The sequence below is a fragment of the Mustelus asterias genome, chromosome 2 (assembly GCF_964213995.1).
Source record: "Mustelus asterias chromosome 2, sMusAst1.hap1.1, whole genome shotgun sequence".
Taxonomy (NCBI): domain Eukaryota; kingdom Metazoa; phylum Chordata; class Chondrichthyes; order Carcharhiniformes; family Triakidae; genus Mustelus; species Mustelus asterias.
This window is the reverse complement of record NC_135802.1, coordinates 159,452,621-159,466,620: the sequence shown is the minus strand read 5'-3', so window position 1 is coordinate 159,466,620 and position 14,000 is coordinate 159,452,621. Positions and strand designations below refer to the sequence as shown.

At 46.3% G+C, this 14,000-nt stretch overlaps 1 protein-coding gene across 1 annotated transcript in view; it reads right to left on the bottom strand.

The window, feature by feature from the left end:
• Window positions 1-14,000, bottom strand: part of LOC144481341 (copine-4) — a 308,388-nt gene that overhangs the window by 75,857 nt on the left and 218,531 nt on the right. The window contains exon 4 of the mRNA XM_078200739.1: window positions 12,695-12,784. Coding sequence (XP_078056865.1) covers window positions 12,695-12,784 — 90 coding nt within the window. The remainder of the gene's footprint in view (window positions 1-12,694; window positions 12,785-14,000) is intronic.

Here is a 14,000-nt window from a genome sequence, read left to right as displayed (position 1 = left end):
TCCCCTTCTGATTAAGGTGTAGACCATCCTTCTCATAGAGGTCACACCTTCCCCAGTACGAGCCCCAATTGCTTAAGTACCTGAACCCCTCCCTCCTGCACCATCCCCTCAGCCATGAATTCAAACCTTCCCTCTCCCTATTCCTCTCTAAACTATCCCGTGGTACAGGCAAGAGTCTCGGAGGGTTGTGATGTTGGAGGAGATCACGGAGATAGGGAAGGGGCAAGGTCATGGAGGGATTAGAGAACAAGGATAAGAATTTTCAAATCAGGACATTACATGACTGGGAGTCAATGCTGGTCAGTGAGTAATTAGGGAAACAGGAGTTTATGGAGGTTACAGCCAATGACACATTAGAATGAGGAGATACAAGAGTGCAATTATTGATGCAGCCTCTGTGTTGGTGCCAATGCCTTTTGATGCTGTATGTGGATTAGAATGCACAGACAACACATGGTGAAGTATTTTAAGCTACTCCAAGCTCTGCTCACCAATGCCTACCAACCTTCACTGAGTATTTGCAAGCTGGTGATAGTTCCACTTCTTTTCATAGAATCCCTACAGTGCAGAAGGAGGCCATTTGGCCCACCGAGCTTGCATCGACAACAATCCCACACAGACCCCATGTATTTACCCTGCTAATCCCCAAATACTAAGGGTCAATGTACCATGGCCAATCAACCTGACCCACACATCTTTTTTGGACTGTGGGAGGAAACCGGAGCACCTGGAGGAAACCCACGCAGACACAGGGAGAATGTGCAAACTCCAGATAGACAGTGACCCAAGGCCGGGAATCGAACCCAGGTTTCTGGCGCTGTGGGACAGCAGTGCTCGCCACTGTGCCACCGCGCCACCCTAATTGTCTCATCAAGAAGTTTGGAAACCTCCTGTGGTGCTTAAAGAAAACACAAGTCCTCTTGCCGAAGGATCCTCCCTCCGCCCGTGGGAAGCCATTGGTCATTCAGGATTCCAGCATTCCCACTGTCGGCACCAGCAAGGATTTTCCCGTTCCATTCTTGGCCAGGGTTCCTAACCCTGAGTGCGGGTCCCTTACCTCTGCCTGGGGGCCACCTGTCAAAGGGCAGGGATGACCTTCCCCTGAGGACTCATTTGACCCTGCCACCCTGTCAGTCCCACTGAACAAGCTAAAACTCCAAAAGCTTCCCAGGAATGTTGAAAGCAATGTAGCTGGTAATACAACAGCTGTTAAATAATTCAACCACAAAGAGCACGGAATTGGCTGAAGAAAACTAGTAAAAATACTGTCACTCAAATTACTCCAAACAACTATTTTATTGGTTGCAAACGCTTTGTCTGTTCAATTTCAAAGTGTAGGTTATTCACTGTGTTTTCAATCAATGCTTTTTTCTCTGGAGTGTTGGAGGCTGAGGGGTGATCTTATAGAGGTCTATAAAATAAGGAGGGGCACAGATCAGCGAGATAGTCAATATCTTTTCCCAAAGGTAGGGGAGTCTAAAACTAGAGGTTTAAGGTGAGAGGGGAGAGATACAAAAGTGTCCAGAGGGGTAATTTCTTTCACACAGAGGGTGGTGAGTGTCTGGAACAAGCTGCCAGAGGTAGTAGTGGAGGCGGGTACAATTTTGTCTTTTAAAAAGCATTTAGACAGTTACATGGGTACGATGGGTATAGAGGGATATGGGCCAAATGCGGGCAATTGGGACTAGCTTAGGGGTTTAAAAAAAAAGGACGGCATGGACAAGTTGGGCCGAAGGGCCTATTTCCATGCTGTAAACCTCTATGACTCTATGGCATGCTAACTAAGCAACCTATTAAACCGGAATTGTAAACTTCACCATGCAAATCATTACCTAAATTAAACTTGAGAGTTTGAAAAGAAAGGGTAAGGGGAGGCAGTGGCCTAGTGGTGTATTGTCATAGGCGAGTAATCCAGAGATTCGGGGACTGGGTTCAAATCCCGCTTTAGCCGATGATGAAATTTGAATTTATTAAAAATCTGGAATTAAACGTGACCACGAAAACCAACGTCGAGGAAATCTGCCATCCTTATCCGGTCTGGCCTACCTGTGACCCCAGACCCACAGCAATATGGTTGACAAATGGAGGGGACAGTAAGAAGTCTCACAACACCAGGTTAAAGTCCAATAGGTTTATTTGGAATCACGAGTGTTCGGAGCGCTGCCCCTTCATCAGGTGAGTGGAGAAGTAGGTTTCACAAACACGGCATATATAGACAGAGACACAATTGCAAGATAATAGTTGGAATGTGAGTTTTTCCAGGTAATCGAGTCTTTACAGGTACAGAGAATGCGAGTGGAGAGAGGGATAATCACAGGTTAAAGAATTGTCTCGAGCCAGGACAGTTAGTAGGATTTTGCAAATGGAGGGGGGTAAGAGATGGGCAATGAATGCTCGCCGAGACAGCTCGTGACGCCCACATCCCATGAATGAATTAAAATAATAATAAAGTAATGCTAATCCATTCGGAATGCCTTTTCCACCAGCCCCCTGGGTGACAGGTTGAGGGTGCAGTACAGGGGGGAGGTGGGGGAGATGTTAAGGTCTTTCCCTGACGCTGTCCCACAGCAGGTTATGAGTCAGGTTGCCTGCCCTTTCCAATAAGGCGTGCTGTGGATTCGCGTTATTAAAAGTCCTGTGACAGACCATTTTATGGGATTTTTCCAACAGTGGATGATGTTACCAGCCTCCCTGCAGAGGGAGACAGGGAGGCTGCATGGTCCAAAGTGGGGGTGGGGGGGTCACGAGTAAGAAAAACATCTGATCTCACCAACCTCCTTGGAGGGGATTCTTCCCCCTCCCCTCTCCTCTTCCCCTCCCCTCCCCCCCAGCCGTGGAACTGTTAGCACATTTCAGGATCCCCGGGAGAGGAGGGCCACAGCTAGAGTATTGTGTGCCATTCTGGAATCCACATTGTAGGAGGGATGTGATAGCACTGGGAAGGGTGCAGAGGAGATTTACCAGGATGTTGCCTGGGCTGGAGAGTTTTAGTTATGAAAAGAGATTGGATAGAGCGCGGTTGTTTTCCTTAAAGCAGAGGAGACTGAGGGGGGACATGACCAAGATGTATAAAACTTTGAGGGGCACAGATAGAGTGGACAGGAAGAAACCTTTCCGCTTGGTGGAGGGATCGATGACCAGGGGGCAGAGATTTAAGGTAAGGGGCAAGAGGCTGAGAGGGGATGTGAGAAAAACCTTTTCACCCAGAGGGTGGTGGGACTCTAGCACTGGAATTTTACCACCCCATCCACCACTGGAATCAAAGCAGGCGAGGGATGGATAATAGGAAGCTCCACTGGCCTCAGGTGAGACTTTACAGTTTCGGGATGAACAAGGCTGTAAAATCCCACCCTATAACTCACTGCCTGAAAGGGTGGTGGAGGGAGAGACCCTCATAGCGTTTAAGGAGTATTTAGATATGCACTTGAGAATGCAAAGGCACTCAAGGCTACAGGCCAAGTGCTGGAAGATGGGATTAGAAAAGTTAAGTGGTTTGTCTTTGGTGCAGACGCAATGGGCCGAAGGGTCTTTTTCTGTGCTGTAGCCCTCTATGACTGGGTGCTATGTGAATGCAACAGCTTCTTTGTCCCAGCTCTGACTTCCCCTTAAACATGATGTGGAGATGCCGGCGTTGGACTGGGGTGAACACAGTAAGAAGTCTCACAACACCAGGTTAAAGTCCAACAGGTTTATTTGGTAGCAAATACCAAAAGCTTTCGAAGCGCTGCTCCTGCTGGCTGTTCTGTCTGGAGACAATACACATCTCTTTAACTTGTGTTTAATGCTCCCTCCACCCACATTGTCTGTACCTTTAAGACCTGGCTGGCTGTAGGGATTCGCATTCTAATCAGTATTCTGTAACTTGATTTTGTGTCTCTGTGCACTGTTTGAGAGCACATTTCCACTCCATCTGACGAAGGAGCAGCGCTCCGAAAGCTTATGGTATTTGCTACCAAATAAACCTGTTGGACTTTAACCTGGTGTTGTGAGACTTCTTACTGTGTTCCCCTTTAACTGCAGCGTCTAGCTAACACTTGGGAAGCTGAAGTTATCTTCCCGATGTCACTAAGAGCCGTCAGGATTGTAAAGCAAAGGTGCCGTACAAATTCTCCGCAATTCACCGAAGAGCTGCTTTCTTCCACTAACAGTTGAAAGAGAAACAGGACCGAGGGTCGCAATGCTAGGACTGAGACACAGCTGTTTATCTCTCATTAATTCTAATCTATGCCTTAAATTTTTCATCTGGATACTCGAAGCAGTGATGCAGGCAAAGATTCTCCTCGTTAAAATGTCCTGGGCATATTCATCACCCCTGATTGAAGGTAGCTGGCAGCTCGACCCAGAGCTAAACCACTCACACACTGCTGGACATCCAGAAACTCATTTGGCTATGCTCATTGCCGCCCATTGAACTGTGACAGATCCATCGGTTGGTAGACAAGGACTTGTCCACCCAACAACTCCGAGAGGGCACTGGAGATGAAAGTGGTTTTGGGCGGAAGTGTAAAACAGGTGCAAAAAGCACAGGAGGAGAAAGAGAGTCAGAAACATGAGGCAAGGAACAGAGAGAGAGAGAGAGACACGCACACCACTACAAGATTGGAAAACATTGGGGAATGTGACAGCTGTGGCTCATAGGGTAGCACCTTCACCCCCGAGTCACAAGGTTGTGGATTCAAATCCCACTCCTGCACGTAAGCCCATCCCATGTGCCCGATATTTACCCCTCAAACAAAATGACAGAGAAATCCCACAGATTCTGCTCATGGTCACATTGCTGTGTGCGGGAGATAAATAGACTGCCATGTTTCCTACAACAATGGCTACACCACAGGAGCCATTATTATTGGGGAGCGAACCTTTTGGCAATTCTGATTGGGCATCTTGCCTTTAAACCTGCGGGGCCACGTGCTGTGGGTTGACCCACAGTGCCGTTAGAGAGGGAATTCCAGGATTTTGACCCAGCGACTGCGACGGAACGGTGATATATTTCCAAGTCAGGATGGTGAGTGGCTTGGAGGGGAATTTGCAGGTGGTGGTGTTCCCCATGTACCTGCTGCCCTTGTCCCTCTAAATGGAAATGTTCGTGGGTTTGGAAGGTGCTGCCTATGGATTTTTGTGAATTGTTGCTGTGCATCTTGTCGATAGTACACACTGCTGCTACTGTGTCAGTGGTGGACGGAGTGGATTTTGTAGATGTGGTGCCAATCAAGCGGGCTCCTTTGGGCGGCAAGGTGGCACAGTGGTTAGCACTGCTGCCTCACAGCTCCAGGGACTCGGGTTCGATTGCCGGCTTGCGTCACTGTCTGTGTGGAGTTTGCACATTCTCCCCGTGTCTGCGTGGGTTTCCTCTGGGTGTTCCGGTTTCCTCCCACAGTCCGAAAGACGTGCTGGTTAGGTGCATTGGTCATGCTAAATTCTCCCTCAGTGTACCCACACAGGTGCCAGAGTGTGGCAACTCGGGGATTTTCACAGTAACTTCTTTGCAATGTTAATGTAAGCCTATGTACAACAATAATTAATAAACTTTAAGGAGTGTGATGGAATACTCTACCCTTGTCTGGATGAGTGCAACTCCAACAACACTCAAGCTTGACACTGTGCCACCATGCCACTCCTTACTTGTGCCTTGTAGATGGTGGACAGGCTTTGGGAAGTCAGGAGGTGAGTTACTCGCTGCAATATTGCTGACCTTTGACCTGCTCTTGTAAAAGGAACACAGAAGCCTCAGAAACTCGTGGCATTGGGGGAAGTTAAGGAATAGTGAACAGGAGACTATGGCTGAGGAAGGATTTGAAAAGCAGGTTTGAGAATCTTGCACAGATGCTCACAGTGTCATTCCAATACAGACTGAGTGCTACGCAAAGAGAAACCTTTTTTTAAAATGTGTATTAGCGCAGGCCTTTTAGAATGGATTTGGAAACTGGAAATAGCTGCAGGCTCACTGCAAAACCATCCCCGAAGCAGAAAACAAAATGATTTGTGAAGCTTTCCCGCTGGTTTTACTGAATCATTCGGTGACTAGCTTTACACTAAGTGCCAGAAAAGTGATTTATCTTTCTGTAAACAGATTCTGGCAGAGAGGAAACATTACTATTCACAGCTGCATGATACTTAGAAACTAACTATTCAGTTGGGACTGTGACACATTACTAGTGACATTTTCTTCAGTTAACCACATCTAAAAGAACCATGCTGGATAATTTATTTTGAGATAACTTTGATGTACTAACTTCTAAATACTGTTGTATTCCTTAAGCAATAGAAAAAGTCATATTCCTTCTCGTTTTTCATTATAAAACTCAAACTAGAAGTGGTTTTATGGGTTTTTTTTTTTTGCAGGGATTGACATGTCCCTAAGACATGAAGGAAATCATAAACGATGTAAATCACACTTGATTCATTTTTATTTATTTTAAAAATGAACTTTACTGAATCAAAGGATGGCCACCACAAGTCACCTGATATCTGGAATTGTATAGTGATCACGAAGGATATGGATTGCACTTGAGTCATTCCCTGAAATGTTGCTCATGGAATCACACACCTGTGACTGTCAAAGTCCATTTCAAACGGGAACTACAGTCAGACCTTGCCGGCGAAGAGTCGCCATGGCAGGGGAGGGGGAAAGAGTCCCATGGCAGGTTGGTATGCGGGTGCAGGGAATCCCGCGGGGTTCTGGGTGGATCTGTGCACTATTTACCCAGCAATAGAATTAGTTTTGATTCTTCTTTCGGTTTCAATTGACGTAAGGCAGTTGGAAACATCGCAAAATTATCGCATAAATTGCATTTTTGGATGATTCCCAGTACAGGGCAATTGCCCAGTGGGAGTCGTCATTCCCAGGAATTTGCCATAAAAGCCAAATCTGGGAACATCTGGTGCGGAGGGTGAGGGAGGGGGACTTTCCCAATGAATCTTTGGGGTACCACTCAATTATAGAACCTTAGTTAGGCCGCACTTGGAATATAATGTCCAGTTTTGGTCGCCACACTACCAGAAGGATGTTTTGGAGAGGGTACAGAAAAGATTTACCAGGATGTTGCCTGGTATGGAGGGCATTATCTATGAGGAGAGGTTGGAGAAACTTGGTTTGTTCTCACTGGAACAACAGAGGTTGAGGGGTGACCTGATAGAAGTCTACAAGATTATGAGAGGCATGGGCAGAGTGGATAATCAGAAGCTTTTTCCCAGGGTGGAAGAGTCAATTACTAGGGGGCACAGGTTTAAGGTGCGAGATGCAAGGTTTAAAGGAGATGTACGAGGCAGATTTTTTACACAGAGAGTAGTGGGTGTCTGGAACTCGTTGCCGGGGGAGGTAGTGGAAGCAGATACGGTAGTGACCTTTAAGGGGCGTCTTGACAAATGCATGAATGAGATGGGAATCGAGGGATGTGGTCCCCGGAAGGGTAGGGGGTTTTAGTTCAGTTGGGCAGCATGGTCGGTGCAGGCTTGGAGGGCTGAAGGGCCTGTTCCTGTGCTGTAATTTTCTTTGCTCTTTGTTCTATACTGCCCTGGAGCTTGGAGGTTCAGGCCAAATATTCATTAAACTAGTGAAAACAAAACAGGATGTGACTTCCACAGAAGTCAAACAGACACCTCCACCAAGTGACTGCCCAATCAGAGTCGCTCCCCAATAATAAATCTAGCGGCTCCTGTCGTGTAGCCATTGTTGTAGGAAAGATGGCAGTCAATTTATCCCCCGCACACAGCAATGTGATAATGAACAGAATCTGTGGGATTTTTCTATCATTTTGTTTGAGGGGTAAATATCGGGCACACGGGGTGGGCTTAAGCACTGGAGTGGGACTTGAACCCACAACCTTGTGACTCAGGGGTGAAGGCGCTACCTTGTGAGCCACAGCTGCCACATTTCCCATCAGTTTTCCAATCTTGTTGTTGTGTGTGAGTCCCTCTCTCTCTGTTCCTTGATGGAGATGGAGGAGAGACCAGGGGCAAAGCGGTGCAGACGGCCCCTCTTTGTTTCTCTCCCCCCTGTGATCTCTGATGCTGCCAGACCCTGAGTATTTCCACCATTTTCTGTTCAGATTTCCAGCTTCCTCAGTGTTTGGATTTTGAATCAAACTTTGCTGCCTCTCTCTCTCTCATGCTGTAATGAATCGATGTGTGTTTGGCTCGATCCTGCTCACCAACACAGGGCACAAATCGATTAGAACAGGATTAGGAATCTGAAGGAAGCTTCCACCAAATGCGACACCGTTCTCAGTGGCACAGGTACAGAACACCCCCAGGATACACTGGGTGGGTGCTGTACTTCAAGTTTCCGACAGATTCCTACAAAGCACGTGTTTTATTTTAGCTCAGCAGGGATCTATCTGTTTATTGTATGTTGATTCCATGCCCAGGCGATTTGCGGATTATGTGGAACAGCGTTTTCCCCAGTACAAAACATGAAAAACAAAATCGCTCATGCCTACTTCAACAACAACAATAACTTGCATTTATATAGCAACTTTAAAATAACAAAGCGTCCCAAGGCGCTTCATCGGATATTATTCAAACAAAATTGGACGGCACGCCACATATTACGTGGTGACGATGGCCTAGTGGTATTATCGCTGGACTATTAATCCAGAAACTCAGCTAATGTTCTGGGGACTCGGGTTCGAATCCCACCATGGCAGATGGCGGAATTTGAATTCAATAAAAGAAAAAAAATCTATAATTAGGAATCTACTGATGACCATGAAACCATTGTCGATTGTGGCAAAAACCCATCTGGTTCACTTTAGGGAAGGAAATCTGCCGCCCTTACCTGGTCTGGCCTACATGTGACTCCAGAGCCACAGCAATGTGGTTAACTCTCAACTACCCTCAGGCAACTAGGGATGGGCAATAAATGCTGGCCAACCAGCGATGCCCATGTCCCACCAATGAATAAAAGAAAATGGCTGATTGGTCATAAGGGTTTTAAAGAGCCTTTTAAGAGAGGAACATCAGGTCGAGATATGGGGGAGTCCCAGAGGTTGGGGCCCAGGCAACTGAAGGCATGGCTGCCAATGGTGGACCATTAAGACCAGGGATATGCAAAGCACAGATACCTCAGAGGGTTGTGGGGTGGGAGGAGATTACAGAGACGGGGAAGGGAGAGGCCACAGAGGGGTTTGAAAATAAGGATGAAAATATTAAAATTGGCTGGGAGCCAATGTCAGTGAGCTGTGCAGTGACAGGGGAACGGGATTTGGTGCGAGTTAAGACATGGGCAGCAGAGCTTTTGATGACCTCAAGTTTATGGAAGGTAAAATGTGGGAGGCTAAGCAAAGGGCTGGATGGTACGGACATTTTAACAATATGCAACACGTTTACACTTCCAGCAACTATTGAACATGTTCTTTCTTAACCTGGGATCAATTCCCAGCTTGGGTGACTGTCTGTGGGGAGTCTGCATGTTCTCCCCATGTCTGCGTGGCTTTCCTCCAGGTGCTCCGGTTTCCTCTCACCGTACGAAAGACGTGCTGGTTAGGTGCTAAATTCTCCCTCAGTGTACCCGAATAGGTGTCGGAAAGTGGTAACTCGGGGATTTTCACAATAACTTCATTGCATAGAATCCCGACAGTGCAGAAGGAGGCCATTCGGCCCATTGAGATTGCTCCGGCCACAATCCCACCCAGGCCCTAACCCCATAACCCCACGGATTTACTCTAGTTAGTCCCCCTGACACTAAGGGGCAATTTAATATGGGCAATCCACCTAACCCGCACGTGTTTGGACTGTGGGAGGAAAACAGAGCGCCCGGAGGAAACCCACGCAGACACGGGGAGAACGTGCAGACTCCACACAGACAGTGACCCAAGCCAGGAATCGAACCCGGGTCCCTGACGCTGTGAAGCAGCAGTGCTAACCACTGTGCCACCCCTGCAGTGTTAATGTATGCCTAATCGTGACACTAAATAAATAAACTTAAACTTAAGACAATCTCCAACATTTATCTACAGGTGCCCGGGGGAAATACACTCAAGATCTGACAGTTAGAAGGAAAATGAAAGAACGCAGCAGCAGAGGAGGCAAACAACACTGCAACAGACCTCATTATTTTACACTTCCTGCTGGGATTATTAAGGACATTTTGGGGTGTCACAAATATCTTGGATTTAACCAATTACTGCAGTTTATTCATCCTTCTGACAACGGCTGGATATTGAGAATGATCAATGTGAATGAGTCAAGCTGCTTTTCACAAATGGAAAAACGTTAGACATTCCTCATCATTCAGAGTATCAGTGCAGCTCGTTCAAATCTTTCCTTCCTCCTGAATCTGAGGAAGCTTGCCGAAAAGTGACACGTGTTGCTGAAGCTTTTCATCTGGCACTCATCAGGACACACGCAAGGTTGCCAAATTTCAAACAATTACAACCATTTATACCACAGGAGAAAAGGGCGCTGATTGGTTGGCAAGTTGACTCTGACTGGCTGAGGCGTTGCTCTGGGGAAAGCAATGGGGGACTATTGGCTCCCCAAGCTTATGGCAAATTTAATAAAGGAGCAAGGCTTGGACATCTTCCTCTTGTTTGCAGAGAACGGATCCTTGTGTACGAATGTATGTTACTGCCAACAAGTGTAAATAAGCCAAGCCAGGTTACTTTGGCAACATGTCTCTCTTTTCCGTGATGATCCAAAGACTGACACCTTGGGGTAGAATTCTATGAGAACTATTCTAAGCGCCCAGCTAGTATGAAAATGGGAGAGTTGCAGATCCGTTTTTTGAGTGAGTTTTTACAGCCAATCTTGTGCACATAGTACATGAAAAAACGGGCTAGATCATTTCTAATTACTACAGGCAGTGGGTAGGCTTAATTCACCAGCCAGCAGCAGTGGAAGCTATTGTGCATGTGCAAACCTCTGTGGCTGCACATTCGCAATAGCATCAGCATCAGAGATCTGTCAGGCCTCTGCTGTTGCAGCCAACTTCAACCAAACCCTGCCCCCGCAATTGTATATTTCATAAATCTACCTCATTGCAATGTAGAGATGACACTAGTCCTAAGCCTACAATAGGTTCATTAACAGTGCTGTGAAATATCTCAGCAATTACAAGATTTCTATACACAAGTCCACAGCCCGAACTTCCAAAGTCTTTCTGAAAGCTTCCATTCACTTTAGCTCTCAGGGTCTCCACCCAGGCTTAATAAGTCAAGAACAGTGAACAAGCAACAGACTCATATACTCAAACACAGATCAATTAAACTATTGAACACTACAGTGTTAAAGCTTTACAAAAAACATTATGGTGCAGACTCTTCAATACTGTATGTAAATCCAGTTTTCCTTAGCCCAATTTCACAAGGAGAGTCTCAAACATATGCAAAGCACAATTTCGACCATGGGTTTCTAGACACTTATTCTATTGTCCATACTGATATAGTGTGCTGTGTTCGCCCCTCACAAGGAGTACATGTCTCCTGCCTCTCATATTGGAAATTTGGGCACCCATTTAGCAGCTTGAGAATAGGCATGATACCATTAGCCGCCGAGAACAATTTCTATAAAATACTTCGCTCGAACTGAAGAGGGAATTCTATCAGCTACAGACTAAAGGCCAAACCCTATGCGGCATGCAAAAGCCCATTGATTACGGTGGGAGTGGAAAATCCCACCTGCAGGCGGGGCTGGAAAATCCCACCCTATGATTCTATCACAATTTGCGGCATTGTGATGTCAGGCCGACCCAATACAACCATTTACCCCAAAATAATAAACCATCCTCAGAAAGAGAAGAGGTCATCTGCAGCAGCTCGGAACCTTCCAGAAAAATCCTTTAAACGAGGAAGAAACACTCATTTGTTTGAAGTGATACTCAAAGTCCATTCTATATAGCTACAATTAAATGGCGATTAAGGCTAAAGATTAATTACATTTAGTTAATAGCCAGTGACGGAATTGCGTTCAGTTAATGACCTGAAGCCATCAAAGTCTTACTCCAGGCAGTTCTGACTTGCAAAACTTAACTTCCCTTCTTGCAAAAAGATCTTGAAACAATAACATTTTCTATCTTGGAGAATTTTCAAGTAGTCCAAGCGTTAGCTTCCAAGTTTTAGATGCTTTAGGCAGGAAGTTCGTGCCAGTAGCCACCTTCAGCACAAACACAACAGAATTATCCACGCCTCATCAAATTCTTGATGCGCTGCATTGAGGAACCTGTCACAGGATTCATTTAGCTGGGTATGCTTCGTTACCCTCCAATGAATGGAACAGACCAGATAAAGCTGGTGAGTGAAGAGCTGATGTTTCGAGTCCAGATGACCCTTTGTTAAAGCTTTGAGAGAGGGTCATCTGGACTCGAAACGTCAGCTCTTTTCTCTCCTTACAGATGCTGCCAGACCGGCTGAGATTTTCCAGCGTTTTCTCTTTTGGTTTCAGATGCCAGCATCCGCAGTAATTTGCTTTTACTTTATAAAAGTGGTGAGTGTTTGGCTGCCTCCGACCTTCCCTATGGGTCAATGGGAGAACCCTACTGATCGCACAGTGAGTCCTTCGCTGCTTTCTACCAACATCTCCGGATCAACACAATGTCAGATTACACCAGATTCCACCATGTGCACCAATCATTCAACGTTGACACAGGGACGTCATGCCACGGCTGGAAGCTTTTAAAAGGTCCATTTTATCAGCAATTTAACTCGGTCCTGACCCCGGCAGTTAAATGCGAGAAGACATTCATTGTTATTAAGCTTACCTTTAGTTTACGATCATGATCACCGCTGCAGAGGGAATTTACAGAGACTTTAAATGTTTTCCACAATGGATTTAGATTGTTCATGATGACCTATGAAAGCAGAGAGGAGAAATTTAAGACACTGTGCGGTCCCAGGTAACCTGCTATTTTAGTATAACTCCAATTTGTCGCTGGGTTAGCAAAATAAACCGAAAGACCCAGATCAATAAATGCTTTTGACAACCTCAGGACGTTGCAAAGACAATTAATTACTGTGCCGCTGTTGTGATGTGGGAGACATCGCAGCTAATTTACAAACAGCTATGACCAGATAATCTGCTTTTCTGATGTTGATTCAAAGATGAACGTTGGCCAGGTTATTGCTGGGGGAACTCCCTTTAAATTGGTGCCATGGAAATTCTTGTATCCACCATGAGGGGGCAGACAAGACCTCAGTTCAACATCTCATCTGAAAGATGGCACCTGCAGCAGTGCAGCACACCCTCGGTGCTGTAACGGGGTATCAGCCTGGATTGTTGTGCTCGTGCCTTTGGAGTGGGACTTCAACCCACAACCTTATAGACCCAAGGCAAGAGTGTTTTTATTTATTCATTCATAGGACATGGGCGTTGCTGGCTGGCCAGCATTTATTAGCCATTCCTAGTTGCTCGAGGGCAGTTAAGAGTCAACCACGTTGCTGTGGATCTGGAGTCACATGCTGGCCAGACCGGGTAAGGACGGCAGATTTCCTTCTCGAAAGGACATCAGTGAACCAGATGGGTTTTTCTGACAATTGACAATGGTTCTTAATTCCAGATATTTTTTATTGAATTCAAATTCCACCATCTGCCATGCCGGGATTCGAACCTGGGTTCCCAGAACATTAACTGAGCTTCTAGATTAATAGTGTTAGATTAATTGGAGTGGCACGGTGACATAGGGCCCGATTTTACCAACAATTTGCACCCATTTTCGGCACGAAATCACGGTAAAGTCGGGTGTGAGGCCTTTATCGCGATCCGCACCCACGTCCGCGCAGATCGCCACTTTACCGAGATCCGGGAATGGTAGGGATCCATTCCGTACCCAAATCGGGCACAACGGCAATTTAAATGCATTTGCATGGATTTAAATTGAATTAATGAACTGCCCGCCCAACTCTATCAGCATTTCCCCCTTTACCACCGCGTTTACCGATCCTGAACCGCGCTTTCAGGGACCTGCTGAATAATAGTCTGAATCAGGCGCTCCAGCCTCTGAAGAGCACGTTCAGAGCTTCCAACGGCTCCCTGACTCAGATCAGTGGTGGGGGGGAGGAGGGAGGTGG